Raw genomic sequence first — 24239 nt, forward strand, 5'->3', positions numbered from 1 at the left:
TGGGGATTTATGAATGGGATATAAATGGATTCTGACAGATTGCTTCTCTTCTGCCTGGCAGTTTGTAGCTTGCCACTCTGGCTTCCCCATACAAAGAGAAGCGTAACCAGAGGAAATTGCAAACCTATCCGGGCATTAGCTTCCTAAGCAAACCTGGGAAAACAAGCGACACGATTCGGATTGTAACTGTACAAGAAGCGGGCAGGGAGTATGGAAATCATATTTTTGCTGTTCATTGGATAATGTATGAATGACAGAAAGCAAGTTATTTGTATGTTGCTTTATTTAGAGAAAGCATATGATAAAAAGTACAGAAGCTTGAATGTCTTGTGAGAACCTGGAGTGGACGTAGCAAGAATGGTCGCATGTGTTATGACTAAAGACTGAATCATGAGGGAAGGGAAAGCTGGGAAAAGGTTGGTGGTGCTCTGTAAAAGGACAAAGAAAAAAGTGCTAAAGCATTAGCAGGAATGAAGCAGCCAGAAGCAAAGCTTTGAAGAAAGAGGGTGAGGGATAGAGACGGAGGTGTAGACTAGAGTTGGCTAGATGTCGTTTTCTTTTCAAAGGCATCGTTCCCTTGGCTCAGGATCTTTTCTGCCGTTCAGCCTGAACCCAAGAGTGCGCAGCGAGGGAGTCAGAAGGACTACCTGGAAGGGGGGGGGGGGTGGTCAGCACAGTCATCCCAAGGAAGACCACTTCCTAGTGGTAGCAGCAAGAGAATCCCTCGTTCCAGCTCCAAGGATATGACGGGCCATTGAGGTTGAGCCCGTGCCAGAGTCCCTACAGCCTGGCTGAAGAACGTGGCGTGCCTCCGCTGAGCCTTTGAACTCCGTTGTGCACATGCAGCTGTTATTCGAGGTGAAAACAGAATAACCTGAGCACTAGCAGCATAGAAAGGAGAGAAGCACGGTCCTGAATGCCCCTTGCTGTCCTGGGGGAAAGGAGCCGAGGAGAACAGAAGGGAAGCAACTTGGGTGAGGATGGGGAAGGAGTTCCCTCCTGCCCAGCTGATCTGAGGGCTGAAGGCACCAAGCGGTGGATCAGTTGATCCCAGTCAAGAAGGAGCTGGAGCAGCTGAGACCCAGCAGGGCAGCCCAGGCCAGGAGCTGCAGCAGAGGAGGCGAAGCCAGGCCGCTCGCCCTGTTGAAGTGCACTTTCCCGTCCAGCTTCAGGCAGCTGGTTTTGGGCATAGCCTGGCAGCACTCCTGGTAGCAGGCAGCAGGAGATTTGTGGGTGCACGGGTGGCCCTTGGTTTTGCAATGTTGGCTACAGCCTGCCACAAAATGGGAGCCTGTTTTTTTCATCTGGAAGGAGAGAGAGAGAGAGAGAGAGAGAGAGAGAGAGAAAAGTTGCAGTTGGTGAGTGAGGCAGGAGCAGACCCCATGGCCAATGCTCCCTCTCCAGGAAGCCAGGCAGTGGGTGGGGGAGCCTGTTCCCTTTAAAAGACAGCTGGGAGACGAACTGCAATGCCGTGGGGCAGGGGTAGGCAACCTTGGCTCTTTTGTGACTCGTGGACTTCAACTCCCAGAATTCCTGAGCCAGCCAAGCTGAGGGGAAAGCGAGAGGTTTCCAAGCTGAGCCATGCTGGCTCAGGAATTCTGGGAGTCAAAGTCCACGAGTCACAAAAGGGCCAAGGTTGCCTACCCCTGCCGTGGGGGAACCAAGGGCTGGATCTTTCTTTTAGAAAGGGAGATTCTGGCTTTTGTGGATCTGGCTGCATGAATCCAGAAGGTCAGCTTACGGAAGATGCAGTGGTCCGAAGCCTCACCCTCCCTCAGCTGCTGGGTACAAAATCAGCTGCTAATTGAACAATTCAATCATAAATGCCGAAGGTCTGGGGTAGTCTAATTAACCAGGAAATCCGGAGACAACAGAAAGATTAACTTTTTACAATCAACAAAAAGCCCACTAGCTAATGTATCTAAGGAGGAGCACCTGCTCACATTTGGAGGGTATCAACCTGAGACATTGTTCTGCCATCAGCTTTTTTTGGGGGGGGAGGGGTTGCAAGAGAAGGTGACCTTCACTGTGCTAGTATCTGTCCTTAGAAAGAGGCAGCTGACAGAGCCAAGCTTGGCTTTCAAAGGTCCTGGCAGACATCTTACCTCACAGAAGTCGTGGCCCACAATGCAGTTGGTTGAGGACTTCTGACCTTTGTAGCAGCCTTCTCCATGGCAGGTGAAGCTGGAACAAACCTTTCCCTAGGAAGGCCAGAGGAAAAGCTCAACTCAGCTCAGCCGTGCGGCAGGGAGATCTTCCCCTAGAGCAGGGGTCCTCAAACGTGGCCAACCTTTAAGACTCGTGGACTTCAACTCCCAGAATTCCCCAGCCATCCATGCTGGCCGGGGAATTCTGGAAGTCCACGATTCTTAAAGTGGCCACGTTTGAGGACCCCTGCTCTAGAACCACAAGAGGGCCCAGAAGAGGTTCCCATGTGGCCCCATTTGAGAAGAGGACCTCCCACGGAACACTTACATTGCGGGGTGGTGCAGTGGTGGTGGTGGGTGTGGTGGTGGTGGTGGGAACTGGGGTGGTGGTGGCTGCCACGTCACCTGGAAGAGAGAAGGAAAGTTTGACTCCTGGCCCCCCAGGAAGCCCCCCCAGGGTGGCCCTCAACAGCACTGAAACCACTGGGCGGGCAGCTCCTGTTCCAAGGAGGTCAGAGAGAGAGAGAGAGCCAGGGAAAGCCAGACCAAGAACGCCTCTGGCCAACAGTTCCAGCCAGCCAGACCCCCCTCTGGCAAAGCGGGTCAGGCAGCGGCAGAAAGCCCACGGGGATCTGTCCCCCCGGGGAGCAAGCCCCCCCCAAAGAGGAGCTTACCGTATGCCGTGGCGTTGAGCTGCAGGCAGTCGGACGAGTTGCAACATTCCATAATGCAGAGCTCCAGGCCCGGCCCGCCACTCTGAAGACACATCTCCGTGGCGTTGGCACTTCCACAATCACTACTGCATCGTGCTGTGTAGCTGGTGCTGTTGAGACGATAGAGCTGCAAAAGCCGCAGCGCGTGAGCAGAGCTGGCAAGCGGCTTTTCAGGAGTCCCTACTGAGGCTCAAGAAGGAGAACCCCTGGTTCTTCTCCCCACCCCCCTCCTCCTCCATTAGGCATCCCTGGAGGCTTACCTCACAGTGTGAAGCATTGTGGCAGAGCTGGGAATTGTTGCCATGGGCCTCGTCCTGATAGCATCTCTCTCCTGAACACTGGAAACTCTGGCAAGTGAGCTGCCACGAAAGAGGGAGCTGGAGGTACACAGCGACCAGGTCAAACCCCTTCTTGTGCCGACACGCTGGGGGCCAGCCATGCCTCCATGGCACCCCACAAGCCTCCCCATGGCTCTTCCCGGGTGCCTGCTCCCACCCGGCCCAGCCTCCCCCTTCCTCAAAGGGCCCCCCTTTCTCTGCCCCCCTTCTGCTCAGTGGCCCAGTTTCCTTACAGGTATCACACCTGTCCCGTTCAGGGAATGGTTGGAGAAAATGGCTGCTCCAGAGATCGCATCTGGCTCTGGAAAAAGTGAGAGCAGACAAAAAGGGATGAGGAGCTGGACCAACGGGGGTCTTGCAGGGTAGAACAGGAGCAAGGTTGGGCATTTCGGAGCGGCAAGGGAAATCGTGGTAGAAAGGCCTAGTGGTCCCTCTTCCCCCCTGCCCACCGAGGCCTGCCTGGGCCTTTGCTTTGGGTCTCACAGCCATCCCTCTCACCTGCTTCTGCGTAAGGACCCCGGGCGCCAAAGTAGGAAAGAGTGCAGAGGAGAAGGAGGCCTGCAGACAGACAGAGAAGGTGGGCTTTCAATGGAGGGAGGTGGGAGAACCAGAGAACAACTTTCCCAGTTCTTTAGAGGGTAATCTACAGGGGCCCACTTCAAGGGCCCTCTCTTTCAAAGTCCAGGTGTATCTTTTGGGATCCCCCCTAGGACAAGACGTCAGCGTTTGGTAGGCAGAAATTCAGTAGGGCAGAGGTAGAATAGGAATGGAAGCAGAGTGGAAGGGTAGAGTTCACGTTTCGGTCTTGGCTGGCGCCAGGCTGTCTGTTCCTCCAGCCATCTTCCCCAAGGACCTATGGAAGAGGCCTCTTACCTTGGGCTGAAAGGATCTGGAGGTTGGGGCGGATCATCCTGGAGCACATGACTGGCTTCTCTAGATGGAGGGGAGGAATGTTCCCTGCAGAGGTTTGGGTTTCTTTTGCTGCAGAGGAAAAGCAGACATGTTCCACACGCCAGGTGAGGCCACGGGAAGGCTGCCGCCCAGCCAGGCTGCTGAATACATGGGACAAGGCAAGCCCACCAGCTCCTGAATCCTGATCGCTGCAGCGTCACCGCTTGTCCTGTCACAAGCGCTGGCGCTGGGCGCTCCACAGTGGTGGGAATGCTGTTTGTCAAGGCATCCCACCACAGCCAGGGTGAAGGAGGAGCCCCTGTTTTGCTTGGGTCATGACTGTATTTCCCCAGCTTAGCTAGGGAAAAGTCCAGAGCAAGTAGTTGAGCTTCCTGGCTCCTCCAATCCCACCAGTGGCCGGTGGCCAGAACTGACAAAGCACCCTCTGCATTCCTTCACTAGGGGAGACATGGTAACAGTGTTCCAACACTTGAGGGGGTGCCACAGAGAAGTGGGGGTTCACCTACTCTCCAAAGCATCTGAGGGCAAGACAAGAAACAATGGATGGAAACTGATCAAGGAGAGAAGCAACTTAGAATTGAGAAATTTCCTGGCGGTGAGAAGAATCAACCAGTGGAATGGCTGGCCTCCAGAAGTTGTTGTGGGTGCTCCATCACTGGAGGCTTTTAAGAAGAGATTGGACAGCCATTTACTCAGAATAATATAGAGTCTCCTGCTTAAGTAGGGGGTTGGACTAGATGACCTCCAAGATCCCTCCCAACTCTATGTACAATCTATGTCCTTCCTCTCTTTTTCTCCTATTTTTCTACTTTCTGAACTATTTTTTACTAATATGAATATCTATTATTTGGAGGGAACAACTTGTTTTCTGCATTTGCTAAGTAACGCTGCCATAACCCTGATGTCCCACACAGGGCTAAGAAATGGAGAATCCAAGTCAAATAAAGTGGTCTTTCCTTGGCCGGAGCCAAGCAGACCCTCCAAAGAGCTCCCCCCCCCGGTATGTCTGCAGCAACCCCAATTATATGGCAAGAGATCCAAAGTCAAAGTTTTCTACCCAGGACTAAGGGGCGTCCACCAGGAAGGTACATTAACTGGGCGGCTGCTGACCAAGTCATTTCTGAAGGCTGAGCCACTCCTTGGTCAGTGCAGGGCCTGACTCAAAGTCCCCCAGCAAGGGCTCGGCTCACCTCCACCCCCCACCCATTCAGTCAAAATCTGCCCGCTTGAAGTGAAACGTTCCATATAAAGTTGATAAATTCCCATTTATGGAATGACAGGAATCCAGTTGGGGTTTTCTGCTTGACATCTGTTCAGCTGCTTGAAGAAAATGGTACCACATTCCCCTCAGTCTGAAGGCCACTAAGAGTGTCCAGCTCCTTTAAAACTCATTTAGTAAGTGGTCATCCTGAGTCTTCCTTGGCCCCTTCTCTGAACCTGTTCTGGTGTCTCTGAAGGTTTCTTAAAATGGGGCACCCAGAACGGAACTTAATATTTGGGATGAGATTTCGCCAGAGCAAAATAAATTGGAATCATCTCTTGAATCTGGAAAAAGACTTCTACAGATGCAGCTTAGAATTGCATTTTTTTTGCAGTCCTATCACACTGCTGGATCAGTTTGCAACTGATCTTTTTTCTATTAACGAGGCCGGCACTGCCCCTTTCTCCAGGTTTCTGCTCCCTCCATTCTCGCGTTATCAATTTACATCAGCCTGCACCCCATAAGCTGGCATTGGAGGTGATCTGGCTCTTCAGAAGGCAGCTAACCTGCAACCTGTTCAGTGAACTGCATGGTCTAGGATGACACTGGGCTCACTTCCAGGATGCCCGGCAGGCCCCAAAGTGACTTGTGGCTGCCAGGGAGACAGGAAAATGACAAACCCGAAGGCCCAGGGCTGCAGGTTAGTGACACGTGGCGTTGGCCCAGCAACGCATGTTTGGTTCAACCCCAGAGGGAAGAGAGGGACGCCCAGACAGGCATCAAAAACAGAAATTTGCCCCTTGCCTCCTTGTGCTAGCCAACGCCCAGCTGCTGGGGTTGACTGAGCAAGTCCTTCTCCAGTCCCAAATTCATCCCCACCTCTCTGAGCCAGTCCTCTGGCTATTTCAGGAACCAGGCCGAGACCTGGCCAGGAATCAGGGCCTTTCAGACCCTTCCCAATGGCGCAACTCAGATTTTGTGACAACCTTGGCCTGAATTAGTTGCTGCTTGAGCCTGCATCGGAGTAAATAGGCCACGGGTGAAGACACAGCAGCCTAGTCTTTCACCTGCCTCTGTCCCCTTAGAGCAAAGGTGCCTGACCTTTCGGGCACCAGGGACCCGTTCTGTGGAAAGGTTTTTCTGCGGACCGGAGAGTGTGTGGTTTTGTGTGCTGCCTGCATCCCACGGATGGGGCTTTGCTTGTTTGTGCAGACCGGCTGCTGGCATGCCGTGGCCCTGGGGTTGAGGACCCCTGCCTTAATGCTCCGGAGGGCTACAAATGGCCTAGCAGCAGCTCAGAAGCCACATGTAAGCTATCTTTGGCTCCTCTGCAGACATGCACAATCCAAGCACAAGAAAGAGGATCAGTCTCTAGGCTAACTCATTCCCTGGGAATTCCTCCCAGCATCAAGTGCGTAGGTTCTGGCTTGCTATCAGCTCAGCTTCTGCCTCCCCAACCTGGACATTCTTGGTAACTGGCAGCCCCCCACCCCACCCCGCAGTCTGTTTTGCACAGGACCCCGTGCCTGCTCTGCTCACTTACCTTGCTCGCAGGGAGCCTTGGTGTCTGTCTGAATGCGCTCTGCCTGCAGCACTGGCAGAAGAAATGCCCCCTTGAGAGCCCTCATCTCCGCCCAGGTAGAGATGGAGCCAACCAGCCGAGAGCGCTCCAAGGTGGGGGAGAAGAGGCACCTGGCTCCCTGATGCTCTGGGCAACGTGTTCCCTGCCTCTGGATCAACTGCGGCTCATCCAAGAAATATTTCTACGCTGGTCCTCCCAGTTTGCCACCTGATTTATGACAACTGGGCAGGGAACAGAGAGGGGCACCTGCCCGCCATTGCTGTTTCTGCAGAGTATCCGAGAACTCCACTTGCTACAGGGAGTTCTGCCAAACAAGGTTCCCTCCTCCATTCCAGGGGTGAAACCCTTTCCTTTCTGAGAGCCAAGAAGTGGCCATGGGCCTCTGTCTCAGTTTGCACCATGGCTCGATCTGCTCCTTGGGCTGGCAGTAGCTGCTTCCTGGCAATCTCACAGAAGACGAACCCCAGTAAAGGCCATTTTTCAGAGACCAGCCCACTAAGATCAAGGGCAGACAGGAACTGTCGTTAAGACCTCTCTCTCTGATCAACTGCTCTGATCCAGATTAGCCTCAGCCTCCTGAGGGATCTTCCTACATACTATGAAGCCAATCCTTAGCTTACAGCTGCTGCTCCCTGCCCCCACCTAAGGGGATCCGGGTAATTTTTTTTTATTAAAATTTTTTAATAAAACTTAAACTTAACTTAAACTTAAACAGGCTCTGCTAGTCTGCTCGAGCTTAGCCCAGTGCTTCTGGAAAGGAAGCAAAGAGTTTGCCCCATTTCCCAGAAAAGTCTCCACCTCTGTGGCTTGTTTTTGGTGAAGCCCCCGCCAGGGCCCTCAGCTTCCTGAGGCAATTACAGAAACAAACCCGCCCCAATTAGACTTAATGATCCACTCTTTCTATTCCCAGGGGGCTCAGAGTAGCAGCTCCGGTGTCAACAAAGGAAAAACACTGTTCAGGGGCAGATTGACGCAGGCTTAACTGAGGGTAGCAGGTACTGGGTAGCCTCCCTAAATTATACGCTTGGAAGGAGGGCAGCAGCTTCCGTTTATCCCCCTTTCCAACTGTCCACCTCCTACCTTACACGGCATCTGCAAGAGAAGCCTGCTTCTCCACCAGTGAGGATTTGGGAAAAGATCTACATGGCAGCCTTTCATCAAAACGTCACTAGCTCTTCCCCAACAAGGTTGTCTAATATGCCAGTGCTTGCTTTTTTTCTGCTCTCTTCAGCAAATGGAAACGAGAGAGCGACTATTCAGAAACAGTGGCTGCAAAGAGAGGTGAGGGAAGTAGCAGGGCCAAAGGCAACCCCTCAGCTGTGAACACAAGCACGGAATTCCTACGGTCTTACCTAAAATAAGAGGAAATTTCCTTCCACGTTTCCTGCAGAGGGAATCTAAGTTGGGTTTGAACTGTGTGGGCCTTCAAATACCGAGAATCAAGGTTTAATGACATCAAACAAGGCTACACCACACCAAATGCCCATCCCTTCTGCCTTTAAAAGTAGTTTATTTCTGTATATCGCTTCCACATAAAGCAAGGGTCTTACAAAATCCATTCTGTTGACTAGGAGCATCTCTGGAGTGCCCGCCCACAAGGACTCCAGTCAGAGAGAGAGAGAGAGAGAGAGAGAGAGAGAGAGAGAGAGAGAGAGAGAGAGAGAGAGAGAGAGAGAGAGGCAAGGGGAGATGAGCGAATTTTCCGGGGGTGGGTTATTCCTCTGCTTACAGCAGGCCTTGGCGTTTCAGGTCTTCATAGGTCTTTTTGTTGACCACATTCCCACTGGAGTCTTCGTATTCCTCCTGGAACAATAAAGGAAGCTGCTGACGGCCAAATGCAAAGCCAAACATCCAACACAGCACAACAGCAAGGCACTCTCTTTCTGTGACCGAACACAAGGATTTTGACCCATCCGAATGGAAAAGCTTTCATTTCTGTGCTATTTTCTCTGGGCTGCAGGTATAACCTTGGAATGCTCCTGGATGATGCCCCTGGGCCTGTCCATTTGTGAAGAATAGAGTTTCCTTTTTTCATTTTAGTGCAAGACTTGATTGGGGGAGGGGCTCTTCCTCACCTGCTGTCTGGCATTTTCAATTTCCGGTTCCCCGCCCATTGCTGCAGCCAACTGTTTTCCTGCTGCTGTTCCTATATGCCTACTTTCTGACCCACATGCACCATTTTTATGACTCCTTTGTTGCACTTGACTGGTCCATCACACACCCCCACCCCCCGAGATATCTCTTTTCACCTCCCTCCCTTTTAATGTTTTGAAGGCAGTTACTTTGCCATTCCATAATGATATTTCTCATTGTGCTATTCCCTACTAAATGTTACACAGTATTAATAGGAAGTTAAGATACCATTCAGAAACTGAGGTATATGTCTTGGTTGGAGTTGCGTCTCCTTTGTCAGAATGCATGCTGTCTTTGATACATTTTATTACCCTACACAAAATGTAAGTTGTAATGTTGAACAGGATAACCTTAATAAGTCTGTTGATTTGACTTTTTAATCGATGGCAGTACACCAACAACCAGCAAATATAGAAATGTTCTATAACCTAAAGCTGGGGTTCTACTTAAAGATCATAGCTGAGTTACTAGGGAAAAAGTAGCTAACGTTATTTCCTACATGTTTATGATACTTCTACAGGATAAATTGTTCAGTGCCCTTTTTGTGACACACTGGTGACTCTAGTAAGTTCTATGGTTTGTGAATTGAAATAGTAAATGTATACATAAATGCAAGGAAATATCTAAACCCAATATTTTGATGTCTCTGACATTTCTCCTCCTCTTCCTCCTCAACCCCCCACTCCTCCTCCACCACCACCACCACAAATGGCCCTATTGACGCTGAGAGGGTTGCAAGGTTTCTGTGTTGAACCTGCCGCCACTCCCAACCCCATGAGGTCCTGCAGGCAAATGTTGAAGGTGACTGGAGGCAGTTCCATTACTAAACAGAGTTGCTTCTTTTTTTGTCCCTTTGGTCACTGTAAGAAAAAAATAATGGCAGACCCCCTTGGGGGGGGGGGGGAAATTGATTTCTTAGTGGAACTACAGTCGAATCTTTGACCAATGTATTAAAAAGGGGAAAGGGCAGAATCTGTAGGAGAATCTGCCTTTCAACAATAGGAAAAAACTGATCAGATGTAATAACAGCTTTGAAAAAAACAACAACACGGACAACTGTGGAAATAATTGGTTAACTTAAGACCTTTTGCCCATTCCCGTCCTAATAAATGAACCCAAGTTTGGAGTCACAATTGGATATGAAGACTGGCAAAACTAGAAGTCATAGACAAAGTAAAGGTGAGTATCTGCCTTCTGCTTTTTCAAAAATACTGTGTGTATTAGACCAGAAGCGGGGACAGCAGCGAGTGAAAGAAAATAAGAAAGGCCAAGCATTTTAACCTAGAGACCCTGACCAGAGGAGAGGAATTTAATTTTTAAAAAAATATCCTTTGAAAAGGGGCAGTTTGTAACACAATATAACAAGGATGATTCAAAATGAAACAGAAGAGTTACAAAGTAGTATCTTACTGCAGCTCAACAGTTGTTTATCTGAATGGCCATAGTCATTACAAATGGTTTTCTTTCTGCCTCAACCCCTTAGGTCTGTGGTGGTGAACCTAGGGCACGTGTGCCACAGGTGGCATGCAGAGCCCTCTCTGTGGGCACACGTGGTGTCGCCCCAGTCCTAGGCCTTCAGCTGGGTTTTATAAAACCTTTTCGCTTTAGGCCGCAATCAATCAATTTCAACTTGTTGCAGGAAAAAAAAAAGATCTCGCAAAGTTGGAATTGAACTTTTTACTCCCACCCAGTCTGCCATTACCACCACAGTCACGCCCACCCAATGGGCCACGCCCACCCAGCACCCAATGATACGTAAGTGGGTTTTGGGTTGCAGTTTGGGCACTCGGTCTCTAAAAGGTTCACCATCACTGCCTTAGGTTACACTCAACCTCCAGTCTGGTCCAAGGGCTCAGGTGCTGCAACACAAGGGCTAGGAAGAACCCCCTCCTATCCCAACTTACTTCTGTATCTGGCTGCCATCTCTCTGAAGCCTTCTGTTGCTTCAACTTTGCCCACACTGAAAAAAGAGAGGAAAACCAAGTCATGCGTTGATGCTGAGGGGAGGAATAATTACACACCAATTGGGGAGCTTCCAGAAGCTCCTCTGAGATGCTAATAGTGCTCCCAAAGTCTTTTCCCTGGTGCAAGCCCAGCCATCTTGACTCTGCCTGTCCCGCCACTCGACACCCCCAGGATCTTTCCCACCCCTGAGGTCAGGGCCAACAGGTGAGGATTTGTCCCACTTACACGACACGGCGTCTTCAATCTGCGTGACGTTTGCAAAGTGAGCTGTGTTGGGGATGCCCAAGCATCGCATCCCATGAGCGTGGCGCCATTCCTACAGAACACGAGAGATCATCAAACCGAGGATGTGCCCCCCCCGCACAAACAAGGACTGCTCTTGGGCAGCCGAGAACGGCCTGGGGAAGTTAGGAGTCCTAGAGTGTAGAGGAGACATTTTGGCCACAGAGTCCACCCCCAGCTTCATCCCAATTAAAGGATCCCAGACGCCTGCATGCATTCTCTGCCTCTTCCTGAAAGAATGCTGCGGCACCAGAGGCAGGAGGCAAAAGCAGCTCTCTCCCAGGCCACGAGCAGCAGCACCGAGACTGCTAGAGATGCCAGGCCAGTCAGGAAAGCCCATCTGCCGCCCCCACCCCGGCCTCAGGAATCCCAGCCTCTCCCAGATGAAAGCAAGCCATGGCGCTTCTTACCGCAAAGTGTCGCTGGAAAGCTTTGGGCCCACGGTACGTGTAGTTCCCACAGATCTCACAGTTGTAGTTGATGTTCAACCCATGGAGCTTGTAGAGCCAGTAGGGAATTGGCTGGAAGGCAAGGAGCCAGAGCGGTCACCCCGTGCGAGGCCAGTCCCGGGGGGAGACCGAGGCCTGCCTTCTTGCCAGAGGCCTTACCTTACCATCCCAGCCCAGGGGCAGGTTCTTGGGGTTGTAGATGATCTCGTTCTCTTCGTCCTCACTTTCGCTCTCACTGATCTGCTCCTCCTCCTCCTCCTCCCGCTCTTCCCCGGTCCGCGCCTGCTTGCGCTGCACATTCTCATGTGTCAGCTGCCGTTGCTCCTAAGGGAGAGTGAGGGCTGTGAATGCAGCAGTCCCTGCCTGGGACCTCCGTGCTCAGAGGAGTTGGGGGGGCGGCCCTTACCCCAAGGATCTCCACGTACTCGTAGATCTGGGCCTCCAGGAAGGCCACGTCCTTATTCCGCTCTGTGTCCCTGTCAAGACAACGACGGCGCCCGCAAGTGAGCAACCCCAGCTGGCACCAACGGTCCTTCACCCCAGGACATGAGACAACCAAAGGAGGGGACCCGGTCAAGAAGGGCCAGAGCAGGCAAGGCGAACTCACCCTCACCCCAACCCAGGGCAAACTCACCGCTTGCTTCCTTTTGTCTTCGGGTTTTTGGCAAAGAGAGAGGGATCCAGGGCTTCCAGGGACTTGCCCTTTGTGCCGAAGAGCCTCTGGGCACGTTCCTCCAGCGTCCTGGGCGAGAAGGAGAGCACGAACCCTTCAGGCACATTTTTGCATTGTAAATAAGAGCCAGGCGTGTAACTAGGGAAGGGCGAGCTGAAAAATGCTGGAAGTTCCTTGTCACCCCAGGATATACAGAATGGTTTTTATTATTATTATTATTATTATTATTATTATTATTATTATTATTTTAATTCCATTTATATCCCGCCCTTCTCCGAAGACTCAGGGCGGCTTACAATCTAAGCACAAATCAATGTGCTTAGCAATAGCCTTCATTCTATGTATATGCCTGCTTATTAAGGCTTTTGGGCCCCCCCCCCAGCGGCATTATTACAAAGTCAGCTTAATTGCCCCCAACAATCTGGGTCCTCATTTTACCTACCTGGGAAGGATGGAAGGCTGAGTCAACCTTGAGCCTGGTGGGATGCGAACCTGCACTAATGGCAGGCAGCTGGTGTTACTTAAGGAGGCATTAGCCCACTGCTCCACCAAGGCTCTTGGTTTTGGGGTAGGAAGCAGAGAAAACAGCTCAGTTCTTTTGTGCAAGAGCTATTTCGGCTTTCAAAATTGCTGAGCTCAAATGCTTCTGCTTATTTTGCAAGGGGATGCTGTCCCCACCCAGGAAAGAGTCCACACTTTCACGGAAAGCCAAGGGCAGGGCTGATACACCTGTGCCGCTTCTCTGCACGCACGCGCGCACACACACACAGACACACACCGCCAGGCCATTGTGAACGCTAAAGCTGTTTCCACTTACCCTCCACATTTCAGACCTAAGGCCAGCAGGGCAGATTTCAGCCGATCTAGACCAAGGGAGGCCAACTCCTGTGGGCAAGGAGCAAAAGCTCTAGTGGGAGCAGCCGTCTCCCTCCTTGCAAGGCCATGGAGGAAGCTGGCCCCCTGCACTCCCAGAGGCCCCAAGGGAGGGAGTCCCCCTCCCACCCCCACCCCATCCCGGATGCAGAAGAGATTCAGAATGGCTACCAACCTCCCAAGAGGAGAAGGCAGAGAGGTCCAGGTGGGCCCCAGCATGGGTGAGGGCGCTGCTGGTCTCTTTCTGCCAAAGGACAACAGGAGGATATATGGACAGAGGTTCTGCAGGCCAGTGGCCTCCAGCTGCACTTAGCCCCAACTCTCCCAGCCATTTAGGCTGACTGGGGACGCAGAGGCCCAGGCTGGGAGGAGGCGTCTCTCCCGGAAACATGAACAATTAACACGGTTTACAACAGTTGTGCTTCACATAAGCCTCACCCACCACAGAATGGCACTCACCGGCCAACCAGGGAAAGTGCCAATCTCCCACTTTTTCTCAAAATCTCCCTGGATTTTGCCAAACAGCTCATTCTGGTCAAGCAGAGGCTTTACTCGGTCTGTATAATCCTGCAGATATTCCAACAGCATCTCCAAGTACCTGTAAAAATCAGACTGACTGTGGCAGGAGAGCCTGGCGCTCTCCACCCAGATGGGCTTCTTGCCCATCCCTCTTGTCAACTGGCAGAAACTGAGCACGACCATGCCACACACGATGCGCAGGCAAGAAGTCAAGCAACTTTAAACCTGTCTGTGCCTGCTACTGTAACCCAGGTGGGAAAATGAGAAATGATGCTGTGAACCCGCTTCTGCTAACACAATCAGTCAATTAATTTGACTAGCTTTAATAGCCCAGAAAGGGACGCGGTGGCTCAGTGAGTTAAGACGCTGAGCTTGTCGATCAGAAGGTCGGCAGTTTGGCGGGTCGAATCCCGAGTGCCGCGTAGCAGAGCGAGCGCCTGTTACTCGTCCCAGCTTCTGCCAACCTAGCAGTTCGAAAGCACATAATAAAAATGCAAGTAGAAAAATAGGGACCACTACGGTGGGAAGGTAACAGCGTTCCGTGCGCCTTTGGCGTCTAGTCATGCCGGCCACATGACCACGAAGACGTCCTTGGACAAGCGCTGGCTCTTCGGCTTTGAAACGGAGATGAGCACCGGCCCCTAGAGTGGGAAATGACTAGCACGCACGTGTAGGGGAACCTTTACCTTTACCTTAATAGCCCAGAGGATGACCCATTCCCCCTTTCACAGGAAATCCTCACCTTCTGTACTCTGCATTTTTTCTCTCCTTTGGAATGTCAAAGAGCTGGTCAAAAGTAGACAGGTAAGTGATGTAGTCCAGTTTCTGCAATAGCGCAAAGAAAGAGAAGGCAGTTTGCCACAATTCTCTGAAATCCTAGGGCCAAAGCAACTGCTCTCTGGAGGTTTCTATGGCTGCCCTTGGTGTGAGGCTGGGGGAGAGAAGGGCCTTGCACATGGGTCATCCCTCCCTTTCAGCCCAGCAAGAGACAACCTTCAATTTACTCTTTTCCCTCCCTCATCTCCAGTCCCAGAACATTTTGTGCCAGTTCAGTGGGGCTTCCCTTTTACATAACTCTATTAAGCATAAATCTGAGGACACAATCCGCAAAACGAGACAGCATCAGTTGTACCCCCAAATCTGGAAAAAAAACAGTATGGAAACCTCACCTCAGATGACTTGAGGTTGATGTACTTCAGGTAGCAGTCATGCAGGTCCAAATAGCGGCCATACCCTTCTTCGTCAGTGAACTCCACAAGGTCTACGAGAAGCCAAGAATGAAAGACGGCCCAGAACCAACCCAGAGGAGGAAGCAAAAGCCGTGTGTCTCTAGGACAGCCACCCTCAGCACTTAATTTATCCGTTTGGAAAAAAAGAAAGCCAAACAAGAATCCTGCCACGCGGACTTACTCTGAGCCTCTTCGCTTGGGTTTTCCCGGGCCTTTAAGAGCTCTTCAAATTCTACTGACATCGGCACACAAATCTGCAAAGGTAACAAATGGTTTTTGGTTTTGCTTCATGACCCCCCTCCCCAAGAACTGAAAGAAAAAGGAAAAAAAACCGTGCTGCATGCAGGAAGTCACTCAACCGTGTTTTAACACAATTAAACCCTTGTCTTCCACATGAGCACAAGGCTTACTGCAAGGTAAAATCACTGCCATGACCAAAGGGTCTTCTTGACTTTGGAAGCCAAAAGGCAAGGCAAGTCGTTCAAGTGAATTTTACTGCCAGCAACAGAGGTTTGGGTTTTTACAACAATAGTACAAAGTTCACAAAGGAAATTCTGTTCTGTAGAGACTGAATATGTCTTGTTGAGGAGATGGACAATGGCTGGGAAACCTGTTCAGGAGGACTTTATTCAGAGAAAGAGAGGACAGAGAACACAAGATCTTAGCAAAGTGGTTTGAAATAACAGAAAATCTGGCCAAAAGGAAAAGGCAGACTGAAGCCAGGGGTTCTGATCCATAACCTTAAAAGTCTCTGGACCAATGCAAAAAGTATTGCTAACACTCAAGCTGAGCTGAGTATCATGGGGCACAAGAGCAAGTGTCAGATAACATGGATTACAGAAACAGGGCGGGATAAATCCCACCAGGGAAATAATTAGGCTTGATGGAGGTCAACTGTTGCAAACGAACAGGAAACACAAGAGAGGATGTATAGCACCACATATATAAAAAAATGAATTTAGCTAGTATAGAGGCTCATGGGAGTTTAAAGCATCTGGAACAAAGGCAAGCCAACAGAAAAATTAGTCTGCTGCAGACCAAGGCAATTAGAAGACTTTTTTTTTAAAGCTAAACTGAACTCAGCAAATCATGGACTGGTTGTGATGGGAGATTTCAACAGTTGTTGGAAAACTAATTCTGCCAAACAGTACGTGTCAGGCACATTACTGATTTGAATTGATTTGAATACTGTCTTCAAGAGTTTAAGCTGACACAGGAAAGCTGCTTCTTTAGAATTTGTCCACATTGTCCACATTCCACATTTTCTTTTAAGATGCAGCCAGCGAGTTTGGTGGGCTGCTTATCTAATTTGCAGGTAACGTAACATTGGAGGTCTGGCCAATATCCAGAATAACAGAATGAGAGCGTAGCATAGGTAATCTTAAGACTTACAACTATTCATTTGCAAAGGGCTGGATGAGGTGATCTTTGTGGTCACTTCCAGCTCTTCAATTCAATGAGCAAGAGTTGTTCTCTCACACCTCTTGGCAAAAAGGAAACAGTTCTACTAAACCAGGGGTAGGCAACCTCGGCTCTTTTATGACTCATGGACTTCAACTCCCAGAATTCCTGAGCCAGCATGGCTGGCTCAGGAATTCTGGGAGTTGAAGTCCATGAGTCATAAAAGAGCCGAGGTTGCCTACCCCTGCACTAAACGGAAAGCTACAGCCAGTCACACTCAGCCCTTGTTTCAGGGCCTTGGATGGCCTAAAGCCCAGAACCTCTGCAAGACAGAAGGAAGCACACAGAGCCTCTGCTTGACACTGCCAGTGGGTCTGAGATGGCCTCCTCCAAGTCAACTGTGAAATGTTTACATTGTGTCATAAGGTGCAAGAGCTTTGGGAAGCTCTCTTGGTTTTAAATATTTCGATACAAACAAAACTGTAAATGCATACAAGGTTAAAAGGTAGAAAGCTCCGTTTTCTATAAAAACTAATGCATTGAGACAATTCCCCCACCCACCCCATCCAAAAACCCCCAGGAGGAGAATTCCTTGCTTAAACGATCAAAATCGCCAGAGAGATAAGGGAAAGCCCAGGCAAGCGGGGGTGGGGGTGGGGGTGTTCCTGCCCGGCCGGGGCCCGCTGACCTCGTTGGGATGCTTGCGGTGGAACTCCTTGATCTGCTTCAGCCGGTTGTAGAACTCGGCGAACTCGTTGGGCCCCGAAATCGCGCTGAGCTCCTCCTTCCGCAACCTGGGGGAGAGGGGGGGAGCCCAACATGGGGGAGGGGGGGTCAGCGGTGTCACTGCACGTTTTTTTTTTGTTCGTCAGAAAGTTCATTTCTAACTGTACATTTCCCCTGCTCTCTGCACCTGTTGTGATACCTTATCTGGTAACCATAGTGAATCCCATACGACTAGTTATGTTATGGTTTCAGTCTGTTTAGTGCGCATGTCTAGGAAAAGGTTCCCACAGTTATTTCTTCATTGTGTTTCACTTTGCTGTTACTGTCTGTTATGTTAGGATGTAATGAGCTAGCTCTCTTTATAATATATATTTAGTTTTTATATTTTTGTAATTCAAAGGTATTTAGTAAGATTACGTGTCGTGTTTTATTTCCTTCCTTCATGCACATCATGCATGATGTGGAGCAGTGGGCTAATGCCTCCTTAAGTAACACCAGCTGCCTGCAACTAGTGCAGGTTCGAGTCCCACCAGGCTCAAGGTTGACTCAGCCTTCCATCCTTCCCAGGTAGGTAAAATGAGGACCCAGATTGTTGGGGGCAATAAGCTGACTTTGTAATAATGCCACTTGGGGTGTGTGTGAAAGCCCTAATAAGCAGGCATATACATAGAATGAAGGCTATTGCTAAGTACATTGATTTGTGCTTTAGAGCAGCGTTTCCCAACCTTTAGGAACTTGAAGATGCGTGGACTTCAACTCCCAGAATTCCCCAGCCAGCTATGCTATGCTGGCTGGGGAATTCTGGGAGTTGAAGTCCACGCATCTTCAAGTTCCTAAAGGTTGGGAAACAGTGCTTTAGAGTGTAAGCCGCCCTGAGTCTTCGGAGAAGGGCGGGATATAAATGGGATTCAAATAAATAAATAAATAAAAATTCTCTGAAGCACGGTCCTTCGCCCTCTACTAAGGTGATTTATACCTTGACAAGCGGGTCTTGGGGCCGCCCTGCTGCTCCCCTCCCCGCCCTCCCCGCTCCCCCCTCCCCGGCGCTTACCCGTCCTTGTCGTCGTAGAGGTCCCTCAGGTTGCCGCTCACTTCCATGTAGCGCTGCAAAAGAGGCCCGGCACGTCAGTCGTCCGCCGGCCCCCCGCCCCGCAACCCCCCGAGGCCCGGCGCCCCCTCCCCTCCCCTCCCGGCCACTCACGTCCTGCATGGCCCGCGTGCGGTGGTCCGAGTTGATCTGGTCCCGCAGCTGCCGGGGAGAGAGAAGGGTTAGGCCCGGCCCCGCGAGCCGTCCCCCCCGCCGCCGCCGCCGCCCGCCTCCCCCGGCCCGCGCCCCACCGTGGACTTGCGTGTCAGCATCTCCTTGACCATCACGTCCATCAGCCGCTCGCGCTCCTCGTGGTAGCGGCGCTGCTGCTCCAGGATGGTCTCCATGGCGGCGGCGGCGGCGGCGGCGGCGGGCGGCGGCGTACCCGGAAGCCGCCTCCCTGCGCCCGGGTTCCCCCCCTCGCCCGCGCAGGAAGGTTCCGCGCGGCCTAGCGGAAGTCGGTGGGCCGAGCTAGAGCGTCCGTCCCCGCAGGAGGCGGCGCTCTAGGCTCGCTGCGGCCAGAGAGGGAGGCGAAGGGAAGGGGAGGGTCGGGGAAAGTGGGGCCGTCTCGGTTAGGCCTCCAGCTGCCTTCCCGGCCGCGGGAACGAGACGGAGCCGCTCGAGGGTCCCGGGACGTGGCGGCGTCTCCCTCGCTACCGCGTTGCATCTCCTCTCTTTGGCTGCCGGGGCTGGGCCGGCGCAGCTTCCCTTCCTTAGTTCATGGCGGCGGGGGAGGGGGGTCGTTTCAGGACCCGGATGGCGTTCGGCAAGGACAGGGACAGGCAACCTCGGCTCTTTTATGACTCATGGACTTCAACTCCCAGAATTCCTGAGTCAGCTATGCTGACTCAGGAATTCTGGGAGTTGAAGTCCATGAGTCATAAAAGAGCCGAGGTTGCCTACCCTTGGGCAAGGAGAGGAGCCGGCTTTGACTCTGGCCCCCTCCGAAGGGTCGCCGGGATAGAGCCTCCATTTTAGGCCTAGGGCCGGAGAGGCCCTCCAACTCTTTCTGCCAGCAGAGTGGGGTCCCTCCAGGTCCCCCCCCCCCATTAAACGTGGTGGGCGTCTCGAGGATGCTGGGAAGCCTGCCTTTTCCTGGGGTTCTGACCCGGGTCCCAGGACTGGGGTTGCTCTTTATGATTTGTTCAATGCTTGTTTGTTTCTGTCCTCTGTAAGGTTATTTAAGTCTGGGCCGTCTGTTTAATGCATTGTTTATAGCTCTTTTAATGTTTTTTTTTTAGTTTTGTTTGCCATCCATGGTCCATTGGATGGCCCATAAATTTTGAATAAATAATTAATTTTGTCTGTTAGGTTGTCTCCGTCTTTCTGTCTTTTAAATGCCTCTTCCAGAACCTCAAAAATGCCTTTGGGCAGGGTGACCAATCAGAAATGGATTCCAACAATCCAGGAAAAGTTGGTCCAAATAATGACTCCCTGCATTTTGAAGCAGCATCCATTACACCAGATGTGAGCTGCAAAGAAAGAATCTACACCAAGCCGATGGGTTAAGTTCTATTTCCATCTCTCAGTTCTATCTCACACTTAAGAAGCAATAGGAACCAGGATACAGTGTGCCCTACTATGTGTTGTTCAGGCTGAATCCAGCAATACTGCACATTTGCAAATTGTTCTGAATTGAATTAATCCTATTGCTTCTTTTGGATAGGAGAACTAACCCATGGGTGCCCTCACACCAAAAAGGAATATATAAAAAACTTTATTTCTGTTGATAATGTTTTGCACACTACGAGTCCACAATTCTCAGATTCCTATCCTTTGCAGTTTATTGTGGGTTGCCCGTCTGCCCACATATTTTGCTGAGGGTGTGAACTCACTAAGTGTATCTTGCACCCAAAGAGTTACATCATGCTGCTGCAACTTAAGTCCATCATGCCACTTCCTGCACTCAGAGAGTTGGCCTCTGTATTCCACTTCGTCTGATTGTTTGTTTGTTTATCAAGCCTTTATTATGTATACAAATAACTCATGGCAAACATATCCAACACACAGTACTTTTTTCCACACGCTGTCAAGTGGGTCCAAAGTCGCCCAGCTGGCTTTCATGGCTAAGGTTGGACTTGAACTCATGGTTTGCCACTTTTCTAGCCTGGAGCAACCATTAGACGAAACTGGCTCCAGTTAAGGAGCCAGTATTCTCTATCAACTTTCTAATGTCTAAAAATATCTAGTTCCTTCCACCCCTCTTTCTATTTACTCATATTCTTCCTGGATAAAGGAGGAGCTAGGGGAGTCCCTGCAGGGTTGCTGTGGGGAATATTCTTGGCATCTGTTACAAAAAGTTGCTTGACTGCTTAGAATTGGACTCTGGATAAGCAGACTCTTTGGACATGATGGAGACATTTTGAGCCTTCTTATCCGGAAGGAGTTTTAGCTGGTTCCTCTTGAGGTAGGGGACAGGATCTGGGGGCTATGAGTTCAGCCACCTGAGTTCTGGGCCCATGGCTGATGAAGACCTCCTCTCCTGGGAGGTGGCATGTGGTTATGTCCAAGTAATGGTTAATAATTCTTTGTAGGAGGGGGTATTTCCACCTGCCTTGGAGATGGTGGTGTACCCCTTCTCAGAGGCCATCCTTGGACTCCCAAGTATTGGGACAATTTTCACTGGTCTCCAACCTGTTTGTAAGGGAAGATTATTGAGAAGGTGGTTGGCACACAGCACATGCAAGGGCCTTGGATGGACTATCTAGACCCTTTTCAGTCTGCATTCAGGCTGGTGCACAGCACTGAAACGGCATTAGGTGCGCTTGTCAGTGACCTTTGGAGGACTTGGGATTGAGGTGGTGCACCTTTCTGACCCTCCTAGATCTCCCAGTGGCTTTTGATACTATTGACCATGACATCTTTATGGACCACCTTTGGGGAATGTGATGAGAGGCCCTGTGTTGACGGTGCTTCTCCTTCCATCATGGCTGGTTCCAGTCGGTGTTGGTAGAAGAGAGGCTGAGCCCTAGGCCCCTGCAATGTGGGCTGCTCCAGGGCTTGAGCCTTTCATAACATCTACATGAAAGTGCTGACCATATGGGGTCCGGTATGTTGATAATACCCAATTATAGATCTCCATTCCTAGATAGAGAAGTGATATTGTGGCAATGTTGGCCAAGCGCCTGGAATCTGTAAAAGTCTGGGTGGGGAGGAACTGGCTTCAACTCAACCTTACAAGATGGAGTGGCCATGAGTTTTTGAACCTCTAGGGCCAGTTGATTCTTCCATCTTTGACTCTGGAAGGGGTGACATTTCTGCAGACTGAGCTGGTGTACAATTTGGGAGTTCTTCTGCATTCACAGCTCCAGCTCAAGGAAAAATAGCCAAGTCACTTTTATACCAAATAGAAAATAGCTCTAATAATATGGTAGGGTGACCTACAGAAGGGCATTAAATAAGGTACTTATGAAAGCAGACTGAGTTATGAGTTACAGGTTGCTGGGTGTGGGACCTTGTTTGTTGGGCTCTAAGGTTCAGTTGCAACTGTTGCTGTTGTAGCAACCTCCTTGCTATGTAGCAACCTCCCTGTCTGAGCTCCTTGACTCCATGGCTCAGCTGCCAGTGGTGTTCATGATCTTGGGGGGGCTTTAATCTGTTTTCTCTGGCTGCTGGGTGGAGATGGCTCAGGAGTTCATGGCCACAATGACATCCATGGGCCTGCCACAAGTCCTCCACAGCCAGACACATAACAGCAGCCCTACACCTGACCTGTTTTTTCTGCTGGAGCAGTGACAAGGTAATTTGGATTTAGGGGAGGGGGAAGTTTTTCTCTTACCAGAGTCAGACCACTCCCTGGTGGGAGTTCTCTCTGCAGTTCTCTTATGCCCCTTCTCACGCAGGGAGGCTGGACCAGTGGTGGGATTCAAATAGGTGAACAACCGGTTCTCTGTGTGGATGCCGCTTCCGGAAGTCCATTCCGGGCCTGGGCAACAAAAAATTAGCTACCAGTTCTGCCGAAGTGGTGCGAATCCCACCACTGGGCTGGACCTATGAGATTGGTCTGCCCAGGCAATGAATGAACCCAGTTGGTTCCAAAGGGACTTGGGGTTGTTCCAGAGAGTCTGCTGCAGGGTTCAACTGAAATGGCCATCTGGATTGAGAGGGCAACGGGCTGCATATTGGATTGCGCCTGAATAGCATTTCCTCCCCTAAGGATCGCAGAACTCCCCGGCTTCATGGAGCAGCCGACAGAAATGACGTGGAAGAAGAGAGGCCTCAAGAGGAGTGAACTTGATCAAACATGAGCTACAGCCGCTATTGGAGTCTATCTCATGACACTACATTGGGCACTCTCTGCCCTTATTGCAGACTTATTTGGGGTGCCTGAGCCTGGTTTGGGGATGCACTTATAGGGTCATTGTGGGGAATACGTTGGGCATCTGATGGAAAAGGTTGATCAGATCTAAGGTAGAGTCTGGCCTTGGAGTGGATTCTGTGAGGGCTGGGAATGGCTTAGTTATCTGGGGGGAGGTTGATCCTTTTGGGCCAGAGGAAGGGGACAGGATGCTTGTGACTGTTAGCTCATCCACCTCTATGTTAGATCTCATCATGGCTGTCTAGGCGGGGATCAATTCCTCGCTAAGAGAGGGGGTGGTCACAGTAGTGCATTCCCATCTCATAAGACCATTGCTGAAGGTTGTACAGAAAGTGTTGAGCTTCAGCTTCAGGAGGCCTTAGAAGGAGTGGATCATCTGGATCCCTTTCAATTTGAGTTCAGGCTTGGGTATGTACCCTGGATATAGATGGCATTGACTGCACTCTTAGATGTCCACTGGCAGGAGAGGGATGAGGATAGTGCATCCATCCTTGACCTATTAGAGATCATGGTATCCTTGTGGCTAGGCTCTGGGAGTTGGGGATGGGCAGCGGTTTTATGCAGGTTGTCTTTGTTCCCTTGGGCTGGTCCTAGTTGAAGTTGGGAGAGAAGCCCCTCAGAGGGCTTATTGTCTTCTCCTACTGTGTTCAAGACTACATGGAACTGCTGGGTGAAGTCATCTAATGGTCGGGGATGATGACATTGGGATAGCACCATCCCAGATTGCCTGAACGAAGTGGGGGTTAGTTCTGTCTCAGAGTCTGGAGGCTATGGGGGCCTGGATGGGGCACAACAGGCTTCAGCATAATTGAGAGAAAACTGGATAGATCTGGGGTTTGGGACCTCCTGGTTCCAGAGACCTTCTACAGTTGGCCAAGGATGGCATGATACCATTTTAAAATTGTGTCAGCCCTTGGTGGCAGACCATACCAGGAAACCAAGACTATACTAATATTTACTTTTATTACAAGGTTATGATAACATTATTTTGCAACTCTGAATGTACCTCTCCCTCCCTTCAAGAGAACTAGGGAAGTTTTTGAGACGTTTTCTCAGATCCTGCCTGAGATCCAAGATTTCTTTTGTCCGGCCATTGTCTTCGCTGTGGCTCTTCCTCTTGTTCCTCAAGGCTATTCTTATTGCCCATTATATGGAACCAGTGTGCAATCCAGGATCCTGTGAACTCATGGCTCCTGCTCAAGAAGCAGAGGGAAGCCACGGCTAGGAGGGCATTTGCACAACTTCAGATCGCACATCCATTGTACCCAAGCCTGGACTTGGGTGGTGGTGGTGGTGCCCTGTTCATGGCCATGCCTTTGTGACCTCCAGATTCTACTACTGTAATGTGTTTTACATGGGGTTGCCCTTGAAGTGCCTTTGGAAGCTTTAGTTGGTGCAGAATGCAGTGGCACAGGCATTAGATGCCCTTGAAAACTTGGTGTTGTGCCCAAGCCTGGGGCCCTGGAATAGAGCCAATCTCCTGTGTGGCTAATTGAGCAGTTGATGCCCAGCTATGTATTTTGTCTATTTTTATTGTAGAGCCTTGCATAAAGAGATGGGAGACAATATAAATCAAATAAATAGGTTTTTGGGCTACAGAATAACAGGTGGAAGGAGCTATCCCAGAAAGGCTGGACAGCTTCAGCCAGCAATCTGTCAATGTCATCATTAGAATAGTTTTTAAGTTGCTT

The 24239-nt window shown here is 50.6% G+C and overlaps 2 protein-coding genes across 3 annotated transcripts; both read right to left on the minus strand.

Moving 5' to 3' along the window:
• Positions 1-271: 271 nt before the first annotated feature.
• On the minus strand, positions 272-4807 carry LOC308672522 (uncharacterized protein). The gene is made up of 8 exons (XM_081335512.1): positions 4072-4807; positions 3697-3756; positions 3432-3499; positions 3121-3237; positions 2822-2987; positions 2476-2552; positions 2106-2201; positions 272-1304 (listed from the first exon to the last, which is right to left on the minus strand). The coding sequence occupies exons 1-8, from the start codon at positions 4118-4120 to the stop codon at positions 1041-1043; spliced, it is 897 nt and encodes a 298-aa protein (XP_081191638.1). The 5' UTR covers positions 4121-4807; the 3' UTR covers positions 272-1040.
• Positions 4808-8383: 3576 nt separating this feature from the next.
• Positions 8384-18968, minus strand: SF3A3 (splicing factor 3a subunit 3). Of its 2 annotated transcripts, none has more exons than XM_081334738.1 (17): positions 18482-18946; positions 18345-18392; positions 18195-18247; positions 17106-17211; positions 15198-15270; positions 14957-15048; positions 14530-14612; positions 13728-13866; positions 13444-13512; positions 13213-13280; positions 12357-12464; positions 12129-12198; positions 11882-12046; positions 11684-11794; positions 11217-11307; positions 10931-10986; positions 8384-8696 (listed from the first exon to the last, which is right to left on the minus strand). In XM_081334738.1, the coding sequence occupies exons 1-17, from the start codon at positions 18575-18577 to the stop codon at positions 8619-8621; spliced, it is 1506 nt and encodes a 501-aa protein (XP_081190864.1). In that variant the 5' UTR covers positions 18578-18946; the 3' UTR covers positions 8384-8618. The 2 variants fall into 2 exon arrangements, 1 of the variants encoding a protein (XP_081190864.1); XR_014027351.1 differs by having other exon boundaries at positions 8618-8696; positions 11887-12046; positions 18482-18968.
• Between the last annotated feature and the right edge of the window lie 5271 nt (positions 18969-24239).

This window comes from Vipera berus, assembly GCF_964194415.1.
Source record: "Vipera berus genome assembly, chromosome: 9".
Lineage (NCBI taxonomy): Eukaryota > Metazoa > Chordata > Lepidosauria > Squamata > Viperidae > Vipera > Vipera berus.

What these genes read in the sequence shown, in the direction of transcription:
- LOC308672522 (XM_081335512.1), bottom strand. Translation starts at nt 4,120, where the DNA reads ATGTGCTCCAGGATGATCCGCCCCAACCTCCAGATCCTTTCAGCCCAA. An exon ending in GCTCAACGCCACGGCATACG is followed by an intron (nt 2,553 to 2,821) that starts GTAAGCTCCTCT and finishes TCTCTCTTCCAG; the next exon opens with GTGACGTGGCAGCCACCACC. An exon ending in TGGGCCACGACTTCTGTGAG is followed by an intron (nt 1,305 to 2,105) that starts GTAAGATGTCTG and finishes CTCTCCTTCCAG; the next exon opens with ATGAAAAAAACAGGCTCCCA.
- SF3A3 (XM_081334738.1), bottom strand. Translation starts at nt 18,577, where the DNA reads ATGGAGACCATCCTGGAGCAGCAGCGCCGCTACCACGAGGAGCGCGAG. An exon ending in AAGACAAAAGGAAGCAAGCG is followed by an intron (nt 12,199 to 12,356) that starts GTGAGTTTGCCC and finishes TTGTCTTGACAG; the next exon opens with GGACACAGAGCGGAATAAGG. An exon ending in AGTACGTGGAGATCCTTGGG is followed by an intron (nt 12,047 to 12,128) that starts GTAAGGGCCGCC and finishes ACTCTCCCTTAG; the next exon opens with GAGCAACGGCAGCTGACACA.